The following is a 17,500-nucleotide window of genomic DNA, read 5'->3' on the forward strand; positions in this document are numbered from 1 at the left end:
TCATTATTTATCTACGATAATAATAATAATAATAATTCTAATAATAATAATAAGAAGAAGAAGAAGCAGAAGAATAGTAATAATAATTACAATCATGATTTTTGCAACTATCATGATATGAAAATATGTAACTGCTGAGTGTGTGTGTGTGTGTGTGTGTGTGTGTGTGTGTGTGTGAGAGAGAGAGAGAGAGAGAGAGAGAGAGAGTGCTCTAAGGAGTCTATCAATATTCCACTCTCGCTCTATCGCTCTACGTCTCGAGCCAAAAACCCCTGAGTATTCACCAATTGGATTATAGGAGCGGTGTAGACACACACACACACACACACACACACACACACACAGACAGAAAGAAGAGGAGGAGAGAAAAGATGAGAAAAAAGACATGAACAGACAGAAAGGAAAAAGAATAAAGAGAGAATTTAGAGAGAAAAGTAGGTCTCATGCAATGGTCTTTCTAATGCTGTCTCTATTCTCTCTCTCTCTCTCTCTCTCTCACACTCACTCACTTCTTCTCGGTCTCTCTCCTTCTCTCTCTCTCTCTCACACTCACTCACTTCTTCTCGGTCTCTCTCTCTCCTTCTCTCTCTCTCTCTCTCTCTCCTTCTCTCTCACTCACTTCCTCTCGGTCTCACTCTCTCTCTCTCCTTCTCTCTCTCTCTCTCTCCTTCTCTCTCACTCACTTCCTCTCGGTCTCACTCTCTCTCTCTCCTTCTCTCTCTCTCCTTCTCTCTCTCTCCTTCTCTCTCTCTCCTTCTCTCTCTCTCTCTCTCTCTCCTTCTCTCTCACTCACTTCCTCTCGGTCTCACTCTCTCTCTCTCTCTGTTTCTCTCTTCTTTATTTTTCTTTACTCCTTTTCTCTTTTCATTTCTTTTACTTTCTGTCTCTCTCAATGTGTTTCTTCTTTTATCTTTTAGTCTCGTAATCTGTCTCTTATCCCCTCTTTTTCTTACACATCCCTCCATCACCCCCCTCTCTCTGACAGTACAGTTGGAGAAGTGAGGGAAATGGGTAAGTAATGATGATTTATGATGAACGAGTGCAGCGGATGGAGGGATCGATAGAGCTTTGCTCTGTTCTTATGCAGATCCACACTAATCAGCAAGTGCCATTCATCAGAACACACACACACACACACACACACACAACTTGTAAAATATAAATATACTTTTGTGTGTGTGTGTGTGTGTGTGTGTGTGTGTCTGTGTGTGTGTAGCTGTGTTAAAAGGATCAGGAGACCTGGTCAGTCCTAATTGCATCTGCTTCACCTGTGTGTGTGTGTTCACCTTGTCAGTCAGAGTGTGTGTTGCGAGAGTCAGTGTGTGTGTGTGTGTGTGTGTGTGCACTCATTATGCTCTTCAAACTGTCCTTGAGATGGTTGCACATCGTCACTGTACATCACAGCGTCAAAACCTACTTAGAATGTCTACATATGCACTGCTCTGGAAATTACCCATGATCCTCCACGCTACCGCTACCTCCATCACCTCAAGAGACGCGACATATTTAAAAATCCGTGCTGAATTCGGTTTCCCTTCTTGCCCAGGTACCACATGAGCCGAGCCAGATAGAGTGGGTGGAGCTAAAAAACAGTGCAGATCAATGATTGATCAAACGCCAACATCATGATGAACGTCTCTGGCTGGCGTCACTTCTCCTCCATCACAAACTACATCTTCAGTAGTGTAGTGACTTTCTGTTTTTTAAGATTTAAGTGACAATCTCACCGTTTTAAACAGCGATATAATGTTTTCGATTTAGTTTTATTTATTTATGCACAGTAACATTTTATCGTCTTTTATTTGTCCTCTACGTACGGTATAACAGAACAGAGTTTCAGAAATGAAACAGGTTAGCAGGGCTCAATTAATAAGTCTGGATAAAGTTTATTCCAAGAGTTAACTTGATTAAGGCTTCAATCTCAGGGGGCAAGGGTGGTTACGATGTCTGTTTAGGGCAGTTGGGGTTGAGTAAGGGGGTCTGGTTAAGATGTCTACTTGTGAAATCAAGGAAATTAAGTTAGGAAATTTTGGTTGAGGTGTAACGTTGGGCAGTTGGGGTTGAGTTAGTAAGTCTGGTTATTGTATGGTTGAGGTATCTACTCAGGGATGCTAGAGGTTCTGGTTAAGGTATCTAGCTAAGGTTCCAGTAAGGTCAGGTTAAACCGTGGGGTTAGAGTGGTGCAGTAAGCATTAGGTATGAGGTGGTAAGGTTAATTTCCCAAATCTCGCTAAGGCTTCACAGGGCCACAGAGCCACAAGGCAAGGCAAAGCAGTCATCAGGACATGACAGTACTAAAGGGGTCAACCTGCCTCAAGACGATTCGGACCATGGAGAATGATGGCACCAAACAGAGACTTCCTCAAGACTTCCTCACTGGCCGATTATTCCGATAAGGTGCTGCACATACGCACTGGATCTGGAAGTCCAAGGCCCTGTAGGAATGTAATCAGGCCCAGGAAAGTACTCTATCAATCGACAAACCAGGGCTAAACAGGGCTCCTGAACAGCACAACAGAAATGATCACTACATTGTCACTGGACTGTGAGTTCAAATCCCAACAATGCCACAGACGTCCAAGTCAGAGGTCCAGGAGAGCAAGACTGGCCGTGTTCTCTGGGTGTGAAGGATGGAATCGATTAGCATGACATTAGCCAGTCATGCGTGTCTAAGCTCACACATATAAAACACTACAGCCAGTTAGCGTCTTCTCTGAGTGTCTTCAGCAGCCATCTTAGCCTGCACCAATCTTACAACAGTCATGCAAAGGGGGAGACGCACTAAACAAGGATGCATGGCTTAATGGTATAAGAAATATTTAATTTATGCGTCATGGTATTCTTTCATAATTATATACACGATATGGCCAAAAGTATGTGCACCCCTGACCTTCACACCCAGATGTGTTACCACAAAGTCAGAAGCACACAGTTGTATAGAACGTCTCTGTGTGCTGCAGCTTTACAGTTTCCCTTCACTGGAACTAAGAGGCTCAAACCTGTTCCAGCATGACGATGCCCCTGTGCACAAAGCGAGCTCCATGAAGACATGGTGTGTGAAGGTTGGAGTGGAAGAACTCGAGTGTCCTGCACAGAGCCCTGACCTCAACCCCACTGAACACCTTTGGGATGAACTGGAACACCGACTGAACCCCAGACCTCCTCGACATCCCAACATCAGCGCCTGATCTCACTAATGCTCTTGTAGCTGAATGAACACAAATCCCCACAGCCACACTCCAACATCTAGTGGAAAGCTTCCCAGAAGAGTGGAGCTCATTACAACAGCAAAATCTGGAATGAGATGTTCAACAAGCACATGGTGATGTGATGGTCAGGGGGGCACAAACTTTTCACCATATAGTGCATCATCCCACCCAGTAAATCCCACTGAAGTGCACTGCTATCCCTGAACCCTGGATACAGCCTGATTCCGTCCCAGCAGGATGACGGATCAGCATTCATTCCGTCCTCCTCCATCTTTGATCTTTCTATTTTTTTAACCGCTGATGGTTTCTCGCCATTGATTTACCCGAGTCTTTTCTCAGTGTGCCTATTCAGCATTTAGAGAGCGTCTCTGTAAACAAAACGCTAACCATATTCAGTCCTCCCTCCCTCTCTCCCTCACTCCTTTCCTCCATCCCTCCCTCCATCCCCCTGGGACATCTTAGGCTCCATTAAGTGATTCCACTTTGGGCCAGGAGTGGCAGGGAATTAACATGGGCGAGCGCGGGATCATCTGCACAGTTTAAAAACAACTACAAAAAATAAATAAATGCATAAACCACACTAATATGAAAATCAATGCTGCAGGCGAAGCTAAAGAGCTCATGTGGGGAAAGACCAATAAAGCAGCAGCAGGGCAATTCCAGCCTCTGCTGGGAAATACTTTAATTCATTCTCTCTCTCTCTCTCTCTCTCTCTCTCTCTCTCTCTCTCTGTGGACAGCTTTAATGTTCTGCAGTATTTATGTGGACGCTTTGAGCAGCAGGAATAAAGCTGTTGAGTGTCCATATTGTGGCTGGCAGGGACAAATGAGAGATGCAGCAAGAAAAAATTCTAACAGCCAATGATGCTTGTTAAAGAGCCCTTGTCACATGTTTAGCATTTTTTAAAAACCTTTTACGTCCTGTTTGGGTCAAATTTTTAATAAATGCAGAACAACAGTAAACATGGTGAAAGCCAAAAGGTGATGTTAGTGTCAGCTAATGGACTGCTGCTCGCAATTCGATAAACATTAGCGTTCTAGCAATTTGACCAACATTAGCCTCCTAACAACCGGATAAACATTAGCCTACTAACCCATAGATCAACATTAGCCTACTAGCAGTATGATCAACATGTGCTTATTTACATATACACCACTACAACTGAGAATACATCTGGGTGTAAAGTCGTAAATCAGAGTGTAAAGTCGTAAGTCAGAGTGTAAAGTCATAAATCAGAGTGTGAAGTCATAAATCAGAGTGTGAAGTCATAAGTCAGGGTGTAAAGTCGTAAGTCAGAGTGTAAAGTCATAAATCAGGGTGTAAAGTCATAAATCAGGGTGTAAAGTCGTAAGTCAGGGTGTAAAGTCATAAATCAGAGTGTAAAGTCGTAAGTCAGGGTGTAAAGTCATAAATCGGGGTGTAAAGTCATAAATCAGTGTGTAAAGTCATAAATCAGTGTGTAAAGTCATAAATCAGAGTGTAAAGTCATAAATCAGGGTGTAAAGTCGTAAGTCAGAGTGTAAAGTCATAAATCAGAGTATAAAGTCGTAAGTCAGGGTGTAAAGTCATAAATCAGAGTGTAAAGTCATAAATCAGGGTGTAAAGTCGTAAGTCAGAGTGTAAAGTCATAAATCAGAGTATAAAGTCGTAAGTCAGGGTGTAAAGTCATAAATCAGAGTGTAAAGTCATAAATCAGAGTGTAAATCAGGGTATAATGCTGCAAGTCAGTGTAGAAAGTTGTAAATCAGAGTGTAAAGTCGTAAGTCAGAGTGTAAAGTCGTAAGTCAGGGTGTAAAGTCATAAATCAGAGTGTAAATCACGGTATAATGCTGCAAGTCAGTGTAGAAAGTTGTACTTCTGGGTGTAAAGTCGTAAGTCAGAGTGTAAAGTAGTAGGTCTGGGTGTAAAGTTATAAGTGTGGAGGTAAAGATTCAGGGGTGAAGTCGTAACTCTGGCTGTAAATTTGTAAATACGGATGTAAAGTTGTAACTGTTAGTGTAAAGTTGTAAATCAAGGTCCACTAAGGGTATATCCGAAAGAAGTTGTAGCACTACTTAGTAACTTTTAATGTTGTCAATTTATTAAAAAAGGGACAGTAGACAGTCCTGAGTGGTGCAACAGAAAAGCGTTTGCCCTATCATCCGGACATCGCGAGTTCGAATCCTGACAATGCCGCAGATGTCCGTAGCCGGGAGCTCAAGAGCTGGCCTTTAAGGAGAAAATCAGCGGGAAGAAAAAACTGTAGATTTATTCATTTACTCATACGAAAGTAACGATAGGAGTGTCCTCGTCCAAAATATACATTTATTCGGTTTTCTTTATGTTTATGTTTTATATGCTCCTAAATACATAGTCATCGTTTGCTGTTTTAAATGTGATTTTATTAATAAATTTTACTTACTCCATAGAAATCAGCGACAGTGTTTGTATAATATAAACATTACATACGATACTTCAAATTGTTTCCATCCAAACAACAGGAGCAACTGTTTATCTTTATTATCTAATATATACAATATACTCACCAAAATATTTTAAAATAAACGCAAATGAAAAATCATTCCTGCACCCAGCGTTTTGTAGAAAAAACTGCAAAGTGTTGTGTTTCAGTGCGAAGCCGCAGCGTTTCTGACGGACTGAGTGTGAGATCCGTTATGATGCAGAGATCAGGGAGATTTGTTGCACAGCGGGAACACAAGGGACCTGAAAGCAGCGTCGCTCTCACCACTAAATCTATAACAGCTGCTGAGACTCTGAGCGTGTGTGTGTGTGTGTGTGTGTGAGAGAGAGAGAGAGAGCGAGAAAGAGTGTGTGTGTGTTTTTTATTATCTCGTCTGTATGCTGTGTTTAACATGGTGTCATCTGTCATGTGCTAAAACAGTGTGTAGCTTCACTCACACACTCACACTCGGACCATGAGTGGCTCTAACACACACACACACACACACACACACACACACACACGTTACCATGTATTTAACTCTCGGTGTGTGACAATTTGATTGTCTCAACTTAAGATTTTCTCCAATAAATATGTAACTGAGTGTGTGTGTGATAATCACTCATACAATGTTAAATACACGTTAGACTGTTAGCAAGACAGCTGGTGCATTTAGCTGTGTGTGTGTGTGTGTGTGTGTGTGTGTGTGTGTGTGTTACAGTAAAATACTGATTAACAGGGTGATGTAAAGAAGCGGTGTTACCGTTACCACGCTAAAGTTAATTATTTTCCTCTAACAGCACGTCCCCAAGTGTATTATTCCTCTTACACCACAACGATTTAACAACAATTACAATTTCTTACTTACTAAAGAACGACACGTCATATTTTTATCCATTTATTATTACATTTATCGTTGTGAAACGTCCGTGAGACAAGTTCCTGTTGTCACTTACACTATAGCAGCTATAACCATTCGTTCCCTCACCAGCTTCTCGTTTTTGTTTTAAAAAAAAATGTTACTATAGAAACGATATCGTATTAGAACGAGCGCATTAATATTAATATAAACCTGCGATTTGCAGCTGCGCTACTGTCAGTGCTGCTGTTATAGAAAAATTTTGTATGACCACTAAATTTCAGACGGGTGGCAGAAAAAAAAAAATAAAAAAGAAGATGCTGAACTGATTCAGGACGCAGCCGCTACCTATTGTATTCCTCTTGATCCAGGATTACTGATAAATACGCTACGCTGTCCGCTACCATCAGCTGATTAATTTTAAAATTATTGAAATTATAATGGCACCCCCCCCTCCAACACACACACACACACAATTCCAATCAACAAATTAAAATAATCGCTTTTATTTAATGGAGATATAAAATCCGATCAGTACAGATAAACAACGCAGACCCCGTTTCAGAGCTCACAGAGTTACAGGAAAAATCTAACGGATATGAAAAGCATAAAGAGGAACTCGGAGTTAAAAACGTAGAAGGAAGCAAGTCACCCAGAATCCTCTGTCAGCTGAGCCGGTCGGAATATTAGATATTGCAAAAAAATAAATAATAATAATAATAATAATAATAATAATAATAAACCTAGATTTTTTTCAATTTTATGATCGATTCTCAACTTTATGATCGAATTTTTTTTGTTCTTACACAGTGCAGTTGAAAAATTACTCAATGTATTTATAAAGTTATTTTATTTATTACAATTCACTTTGGAAAAAATAGTAACAGCACTATCTAAACAGTGAAAGCAAATAGTGCAAACAATGGTTCTTTTAAATAACAGATATTTAAATAAAGGATATTTTTTTTTAAATTGCTGTTTGTTTGCGCTATTTGCTATAGATGGCGCTGTTACTATTTTTGCACAACTTCGTGAACTCTTCTTTCTCGACAGAGGAAATGGGGAACGAGTCTTTCGTAACATAAAATGTCACCTCAGCTGAGAAGAGAAGTGAACTCGGGGTATTCTTCTCAAATCCGAGTTCCTTCCCCGTATACAGAGTGACGTTAAATCAACACGGCTGCTCACAGCGTCAGAAATAAACCAAGTAAAACTAATTATCTTTAAATGAGTTACACTGTAAATACAAATATTAGCTTTAGATTAATCAGCATACGGAAATATTCGTTTGTTAAATTTACAACACTGACTCTACACTTCGCTGTTTGAGAAAGTAAATATACATCACGCATCCGAGTTAGCTGCCGAGCTTTTCGCTAACGAAATACGAACATGCGGGCGTTAATTTTCCCACTTCGTCTGTCGAACGTGCCGAGGTCGAAAATGACGTCATTCCGACTGGCAAATTTCAGCTTACGATGTAACGCAGAATTACATTTTACATCAACTTGTTCATCTGACTTTTCACCCCTGTACCAATTCCACTTCTTTCTTTGGTACGATCTTTCTCAGTCCTCGACGAAGTGCTGTCTGTTTATCTTAGCGTTATCGGGTTACGTGTTTTTCCTTCGTATTGGTTTAAACTTTTAAATAGCATTTATAGATGTTTTAATTAAAAATTTAAATATGCGTATATATAAACATGTACAATCTCGATTACAACAATTTGAAAATCGCTAATAGTTAATTCAAATTAGCCAAATTAATCGTGAAAATCTCCCAGCACTAGTAAGAAATATGTAATGGAGTTTAAATATAGTATTTTAGAGTTAATGTGAGGTTTGCAATCATAAAGACACGAATATCAGCTAACGTCACTGTATTTTTAATAAATACAAAAATGAATTTTATTTTATAATATTAAAAACATTCTGCTTTATATAGTAGCTACACTGTTAGATGTTTAAACTGAGGCAGATTTTGGGAAAGATGGAGAACTGGACTTGTCTTATTAACATCCATATTGTGATAAACGACGTCACGACACTATCACACTTTTTAACTGCGATATTTTTTATGTTAATGTTATCTTTAAATTGCAATATATTTTTTATATTTTGTTTTTTTTTTATATATATATAACTCTTACCAACTGAGATGATTACATATTAAAGTTTTGTAAAGTTAACATTTTTTTAACATTAACAATTTCTTCCCCCTTCGTTTTCAGTGGTAAATAATTAACTTTTGTAGATTATTTTTTAACGCGAGCGTAAACATCTTGATGCATATCGTGAAACGCAAAAAAGTATCGTGATATGATATTTTCGCCGTATCGCACACCCCTGTTGTAAATAACAATTTTAGAAGTTAAAAATTGTTTGGCGGAAAATAAATCTTATATTTCCAAGATCTCAGAAATCATGAGAATATCGTGACGCATAGTAAAGAAATCACGCATTATAGAAGTATCGTGATATGATATTTTTTGCCACATCACTCAGCCCTAATGGGAACCTCATCAAACATATAATTATTAAAATTAAATTAATTATTAAAAGTGCTGCTGAAAGACTTACAAAAGTGGTACAGAGAGATTTGTACCACTTTTGTAAGTATTTAATATCACACACGGTGCGATGCAAAAGGACCACGTTGAAAATCTGGGAATCTTTTTTATTTTAATTGAAAACTGGAAATAAACAAAGTTTTAAAATTATAAAAAAAAATTTAAACCAAAGAAACAAAACGTTCAATATCATGAAAGTTCTGATATTGAGGATTCTGCACTATTTCTGTGTAAAATGTGTGATAGTGATCATGTTAAGATCAGATTTTCCTCAGGTCTGATCTCCTCCACTGAAGCTCGTGTTCGGACGACGCCATGATGGATCTGATCTAACATCAGATTTTTACACAAACCTGCATCATTAAAGCAAAAGTGGGCCAAAACAAATACGTAAAAAATTCTGAGATTCTACTTTTTACTCAAGTGGTTAAGCTGATAATATAATTAGCAATCGAAATGTTTGCATTAAATTAGAAAAGGATGTGAAATTGATGTGATCTTTATGTATCTATACGATCTTTAAAACAAACTTGAGAAATAAAAATTTTATAAAAATAGAGAAAAGAATTTCTCACTTTTTGAGTCAAAACGTTTTTTTCGTTGAAATCTCGCCGCCGGATTTAGACGCCGTAGCTCGTACCTGAGCGCCGAGCTGAATGAGGATTTAATATTAAATCTCCCTGATGTGTTAATCTTTGATCTTCTATATTTATTTAAAAAAAAAAAAAAAAAAAGTAATTTGTAAATGTTCTGATGATGTGGGTTTAAAAAAAAAAAAGACAATTTGGCTGATTACTTCCGATTGATCTTTCTCATCGAGGATCAGGACGAGCAGGTTCCCGAGGATTAAAGGGGCACAATCCGACTAAAAAGCTCTGACGTGTGTGTGTGTGTGTGTGTGTGTGTGTGTGTCCATATCATTATGATACTTTATTTAAATATGCACCTGAATCTCACCTGTAGCTCTTCTCACTAAGCGTAAATAAACCTCGGCTGCGTCTCATTCGGGTTCTTTTAGTGCGACGCAGCGCCTTTACTCGCGTAGCCAAAAAGGACCTGAATCTTAAATTTGCGTTTTTATATCTTCCTGGACCACCGAAGGAACGACAAAATGAAGGAAACGTTGTTCTTTGGCACTCGTGGTGTGCTCGGAATCGCTCGGAATCGCTCGGAATCGCTCGCCAGGTAACCGTACGTTTAAAAACAGCAGGGAAGAAGGTCATCAAGCTCCGCCCACAACAGCTTGCAGAAAGATACTGATTCCAGAGCAGGAAGTAAAAAAAATCGGATCTAGGTTCTACACTGGGAATGTGCTTTTGCATTCCAAGCGGCCTGTAACCATGGCAACCACGCAGTGAACTGAATTATGGGATGGCGTTGTCACGGATCCTTGGAACAAAACCGCCTTCCGAATGGGACACAACAGAATTGTAACGATGTTGAATATTGTATAGTGAAGACACTACTCAAATAACGTGTGTGTGTGTGTGTGTGTGTATGTGTGTGTGTGCGCGTGTGTGTGTGTATGTGTGTGTGCGCGTGTGTGTACCTGGCTGTTGATGTTGGCGTTGTTGTTCAGTAAGAAAGTCACGAGTTCTTTGTGTCCTCTGTCACAAGCCCAGTGCAGCAGCGCTCGACCCTGAAACAGGTAACAGGCGAGTGAGGTGAAAAGGGGGAGGTGCTTAGACCAGGTGAGTGAGGTGAAAAGGGGGAGGTGCTTAGACCAGGTGAGTGAGGTGAAAAGAGGGAGGGGCTTAGACCAGGTGAGTGAGGTGAAAAGGGGGAGGGGCTTAGACCAGGTGAGTGAGGTGAAAAGAAGGAGGGGCTTAGCCCAGGTGAGTGAGTTGAAAAGGGGGAGGGGCTTAGCCCAGGTGAGTGAGTTGAAAAGGGGGAGGGGCTTAGCCCAGGTGAGTGAGGTGAAAAGGGGGAGGTGCTTAAGGCAGCTGAATGGAGTGAAAAAAGGAAGGAGGGGCTTGGGACAGGTAAGTGGGGTGAAAATAGGAACTGGCTTAAGAGCAGATGAGTGAGGTGAAAAGGGGGAGGGGCTTAAAACAGGTGAGTGGGGTTTGATAAAAAAAAGAGGGAGGGTCTCCAGACAGGTCAGAGAGCTAATCATAAAAGGGGAGGGGCTTAGAGCAGGTACGTGGATCCAAAAAAGGGGCGGTACTTAAACATACTTCGTTTATTAACATTTAGCTGAAACATTCAGGTAGCTGAATGCTGTTTAGGTGTGTGTGTGTGTGTGTGTGTGTGTGTGTGAGTGTGTGTGTGTGTGTGTGTGTGTGTGTGTGAGTGTGTGTGTGTGTGTGAGAGAGAGAGATTAAAGCCCCTCCTCCCACCCCTTTAATCCTCATGAAGTTAAACTTCACCACAGAAATAAAAATAAATAAATTATGTGCAGCAGTTTATAACTCAGAGCCTCGCCTCCCGCAGGCCGCCTCCCGAGGTGATGGCAGGTCGAGTCCCGCTCCGAGCGAGCGAGAGAGGAGCATTATGGGTATTTGTGCTCCAGAAACAAATGGGCGGTTAGAGTTTAGCGCGGGCGGCCGTGATGGATGGATAGAGCGCAGAGGAGAAAAAAATTCCCCCATCACCTCGCGTCTGCTGCCCACTTCATTTTTTGCGACGGCCAATTAGATAAAGCAAACTCCTTACGGCGAACTCCTGCGTTTAAACGGCATCGATCACCGCGGCCCAACGCTAAAATGGATATTTATGAGGGAGCAGGGCGCACGCCGCGAGGAGTTCTTACGCACGCCGTTCCCTCTGATTGTTCATCAACTTTTCAGCACACACACAGACCAACATCCCTCCTCCTCCAGTCTGGAAAGATTAAACACAACATCACTCTAAAACCACACCCTGTTCACTACATAGTGCACGATTTTAACAAAAACAGAGCACACAATACAGCTGCAGTTCAGCGTCCAAACCAGGTACACTCGTACTACAGGTTAAATAAACACAATCATCAGTCCACTGTGGGCGTGTCCCAAATCACACACCCTATTCACTACATAGGGCACATGAATACCATCGTTAGTCTTCTGGGGATACGTTCCAAATTACACACCCTATTCACTACATATGGAATGGGCCACATAAACTTCATGAGCTGTCCACTATGGGCGTGTCTCAAATCACATGCCCTATTCACTATATAGGCCACATAAACATCATCTTCCATCCATATTGGGCGTGTCCCAAATCACACATCTTATTCACGATATAGGCCACATAAACATCATCTTCCATCCATATTGGGTGTGTCCCAAACCACATGCCCTATTCACTATATAGGCCACATAAACATCATCATCCCTCCATATTGGGTGTGTCCCAAACCACATGCCCTGTTCACTATATAGGCCACATAAACATCATCATCCCTCCATATTGGGTGTGTCCCAAATCACACATCTTATTCACTATATAGGCCACATAAACATCATCTTCCATCCATATTGGGTGTGTCCCAAATCACATGCCCTATTCACCTAGTAGGCAGCATAAACATCATCATCCCTCTATATTGGATTTGTCCCAAATCACACATCTTATTCACTATATAGGCCACATAAACATCATCATCTTTCCATATTGGGTGTGTCCCAAACCACATGCCCTATTCATTATATAGTCCATTTAAACACCATCACCACTCCACTGTGGGCGTGTCCCAAACCACACTGTGTTTATGTGATGGAATCTGATTATACTGTCTAGTGATCAGTGGTCTAATGTACACTACAATAGTGTGCTATATGATTCCCCAGTGTAGGGCACAGGGATCAGGGAGGCATTTAGGACACAGCATCTATGAGAAATGTATAATGCCGGTTAGCATTTCAGCTTCAGCTAGTTAAAGCTTAACCTTAACCTTTTATTCACAGGAATGCCACGTATGGAAGCCGAGGCATAAAGGAAAGCAGCACTAAGTGCTTTATAATATTGATTAGCATAGCATTGATCACGGTGAGCGCTGGGATCCCTGATAGATTAATGAGTCTCTCCAGGACGGCCTGTGATTGGCTGAAGCTCGTTTGATGATATCATCACGCTGTGCCACTTCAGAACACGTTCGTATACCCAAATACCTCCAAACTCCCATAAACACCCTCTAAATACACAAATATACCCACAGTTCTCTGTGGTACCTCCTGCACTCCTCCACTGATCACAATACTGCCCAATACCCCTCAATAATACCCCATATATAAACATATACACTTGTATACCATTCTTAAATACCCCGACTTTCTTCTAAATACCCCCAAAAACACCTAATTATCCTCCAGTGCCCCCAAACAAACACAAATAAAAAACCAATCCCCTTCCATTACCCCCATACCCCAAATACCTACACACTCTCCACATAGCTGAATACATTCAAATACCAATTAATACTCAGACTGATAGTCTGCTAGTTCCCTCCAAATACCCCCAAATATCTCAAATATCTCTTATTCCCCATTGTTTTCCCCTTAATACCCTGATATTCCATAAATACCACCAAATATCCCCAATATTCCCCATTGTTTTCCCCTTAATATCCTGATATTCCATAAATACCACCAAATATCCCCAATATTCCAATTGTTTTCCCCTAAATACCCTGATATTCCATAAATACCACCAAATATCCCCAATATTCCCCATCCTACTCTCCTAAATACCCTGATATTACATAAATACCACCAAATATCCCCAATATTCCCCATCCTACTCCCTAAATACCCTGATATTCCATAAATACCACCAAATATCCCCAATATACATCATCATACATCCCTGAATACTCTGATATTCCATAAATACCACCAAATAAACCCCTAATATTCCCCATTGTACTCCACTAAATACCCTGCTATTCTACAACTACCACCACATATCCCCAATATTTCCCACTGTATATCCCTAAATACCCTGAGATTCCATAAATACCACCAAACATCCCAAATATTCCCCACTCACACCCCACATGCTAAATACCCAAGAACCCTCCATATCAGAATACCTCCAAATACCTTCCTCTCCTCAATACCCTCCAAACACCCCAATATTCCTTGATACTCTAGATAGCCCCATATCCCCACTAAATATTCCGTAATATCTCACCAAATACCTTAAAACCCGGGATACCATATACTCCGAACCCCCAAATAACCCCACAACACAGAATAACCCCCATATATTCCACTGATAGTCTATAAATACCCTCTAAATACCCCCATCTCTCCCCAGTATTGCCGCATCACACTCCTATACTCCAAATACCCACCAACCATCTATATGTAAATAGCCAAACCCCATAAATACCCTCATACTCCATAAATACCTCCAAATAACCCCAATCTTCCCTCTCCACTACCTCCATACCCCAAGTACCCACCTAACCTCCATATACAAATTTCGAAATACATTTCCTGATATATCCCAATACCCCCAGAGAAATAATACCCCTGGATTCAACCCTATGCTCTTGAATACCATCCTGAAATACTCAACAGTATCCCCTCCAAATACCCTCCAATACTACCCCACATATTGCCTGATTGTCCAAATACTCCAAAACCCAGAATACCATATTTTTAACAAAAAAGCTTAGTAGTTTTTGTATCTCCTAAACCCTCCCAAATACCCTCAAAATACCTAATTACCCTTAAATACCCAAATATCCTTCAAAAACACCTGAAAATCCCCCCACTACCACATTTCCCAAGTATCCACCAAACCTCCATATACAAATATCTGAATACCATCAAACGTCCATATAGACCCTGATACTCTATAAATACCACCAAATACCCCCAATATTCTCCTGCCACTACCACATACCCCAAATACTCACCATCTCTCCATATATAAATATCTGAACATCTACAAAATCCAATAAATACCCCGATACTCTACGAATACCCTCCAAATAGACAAATTGTCCTCTATTGATAGCCTTTTATATCCCCCTCCTTTACCCCAATAGTCCTCATTACCCCTGGATAAAACCTTTTCTCTTGAACACCATCTTCAAATACTCCACAACACACTGCCCCCCACCCAAAAAAATACCCCCCAATGCCACCACACATACCCCCTGAACAGCCAAACACCCAGAAACCCAGTCTTTATTCTGCTCTAATTATTATCTGTGTTTCTTCCACACATCTCCTCCTCCTACATTAAAGCTAATGTGTTTGGCCTCTGCAGAGACACCCGCTAACCCCCCACAGGTCAAAGGTTAAAGGTCATGCAGAGAGTTTATTTCACCTCATATTAGAGCAGCGCCGATCATCGGTTGCTGAAAATGTCAAACTGTATTTTTACGCTGTATAAAATTTAACTGAGTAAAATTGTGGTTAAACTGTTCTCGTCAGATTATTATTCACTTCCACTGTCTTGATTTCACATCTGACATTTATCTGATAATTAGTAATAATAGTAGTAATGATAGTATTAGTAATAATAGTAGTAACAGTAGTAATTATAGTATTAGTAGTAGCAGTATTGATATTAGTAGTAATAGTAGTAATGGTAGTATTAGTAGCAGTAGTATTGATATTATAAGTAGTAATAATAGTAGCAGAAGTAGTAATAGTAACAGTAGTAATTATAGTATTAGTAGTAATAGTATTGATATTAGTAGTAATAGTAGTAACGGTAGTATTAGTAGCAGTAGTATTGATATTATAAGTAGTAATAGTAGTAGCAGAAGTAGTAATAGTAACAGTAGTAATTATAGTATTAGTAGTAGTAGTATTGATATTAGTAGTAATAGTAGTAACGGTAGTATTAGTAGCAGTAGTATTGATATTATAAGTAGTAATAATAGTAGCAGAAGTAGTAATAGTAACAGTAGTAATGATAGTATTAGTAGTAGTAGTAGTATCAGTATCAGTATCAGTAGCAGTAACAGTAGTAATGATAGTATTAGTAGTAATAATTGTAGTAATGATAATAGTAATAGTCATAACAGAAGAAAGTAGTGGTAGTTGTATTGATAGCATTAGTAGTAATAGTAGTAGTGATAGTAACAATAGTAATAAGAGTATTAGTAGTGGTAGTAGTAATATTAATGATAGTATTAGTATTAGTAGTAGTAGTACTAATAGTAATGATAATAATAGTAGTAATAAGAGTATTAGTAGTGATAGTAGTGACATTAATGATAGTACTAGTAACAGTAGTAATGATAGTAGTAAAAGTAGTAGTGGTACTTCGAAAAAAAGATTCTGATTGAGACAATGTCAATGTAAAGTTAATATTTCAGTTTCTCACACAGCTATAAATCCTGACTCTGTATCAGTGTTAAATAAATAACAGATCTAGGAATAATGCAGATCAGAAGAGTGGGACAGTGTGTTTGCGGGTGTGTGTGTGTGTGTGTGTGTGTGTGTGCACTAGTGTGTGTTAAAGGACCTTGTATCACTAAAGCTGCAACTAACCACACTTTCCCCAGATAAAGGAGCTGAAACTACAACAGCTCCCCCTGCAGGTCAGTCTACTACACTACAGCTCTCAGAGAGAGAGAGAGAGAGAGAGAGAGAGAGAGAGAGAGAGAGAGAGAGAGAGAGAGAAGAAAGTAGGAATGAAATAGTGCAAATGAATGAGGAGAAAATAAGGAAGAAGTAAAGGTGTAGGGAGTAAGGGGACAGGGAGTGAACAGAGTAAAGGGAGTAAGGGGATAGGAAGTGAACAGAGTGTAGGGAGTAAGGGGACAGGAAGTGAACGGCGTGTAGGGAGTAAGAGGATAGGACGTGAACAGCGTGTAGGGCACAGGAAGTAGGGGGTGATTTGGGACACAGCCCGTACCTCCTCGTCCTTGGTGTTGACGTCGACGTTGTGTGCGCTGAGGGCCGAGCGAATCTGCTCGATGTTGTTCTCTCTGCAGTAGTCAAATATGTTCTTATCCTCCTCCCTACACACACATACACACACACACACACACACGTAAACACACACACACACACACACGTAAACACACACGTAAACACACACACACACATCACTGAGTCTCAATAACACAGAGCAGAGATGAACTATTCTGACATCATCATTATTAACAACTAATCTGAATTCGTTACACAAAGCCATCAAGGCTGTGCGATCTGGGAATAACAATACAGTCGTGTGTGTGTGTGCATGTGTGTGTGTGTGTGTGCGTGTGTGTGCGTGTGTGCGCGCGTGCTCTGCAGGATTACAGTAGCTGTAATGAATATCTATCCTGTAGCGTTAATCACAGCAGTGCACTGGAGGTCATTAATAAATTCCCCCGCAGCACCTGATGAATTCTTTTTTAATTACGGTAATTAACAGTGAACTCCATTTGTTATTATGACATCATCACTACAGCTGCTAGAGCGAATTCTATTGGTCAAACGCGGCTGAAAACCTCAACGTATTTAGTGATTTAAAGATAAAAATCC

General features: G+C 40.2%; 1 protein-coding gene across 2 annotated transcripts in view; it reads right to left on the reverse strand.

Moving 5' to 3' along the window:
- acbd6 (acyl-CoA binding domain containing 6) overlaps positions 1 to 17,500 on the reverse strand; it is a 32,096-nt gene that overhangs the window by 5,596 nt on the left and 9,000 nt on the right. For both annotated transcript variants that reach the window (XM_053236451.1, XM_053236452.1), the window contains exons 5-6: positions 16,887 to 16,992; positions 10,627 to 10,716 (exon numbers count right to left, since the gene is read on the reverse strand). In XM_053236451.1, the coding sequence (XP_053092426.1) occupies positions 10,627 to 10,716; positions 16,887 to 16,992 (196 nt within the window). The remainder of the gene's footprint in view (positions 1 to 10,626; positions 10,717 to 16,886; positions 16,993 to 17,500) is intronic.

This window comes from Pangasianodon hypophthalmus, chromosome 8, assembly GCF_027358585.1.
Source record: "Pangasianodon hypophthalmus isolate fPanHyp1 chromosome 8, fPanHyp1.pri, whole genome shotgun sequence".
In the NCBI taxonomy this organism is placed as follows: domain Eukaryota; kingdom Metazoa; phylum Chordata; class Actinopteri; order Siluriformes; family Pangasiidae; genus Pangasianodon; species Pangasianodon hypophthalmus.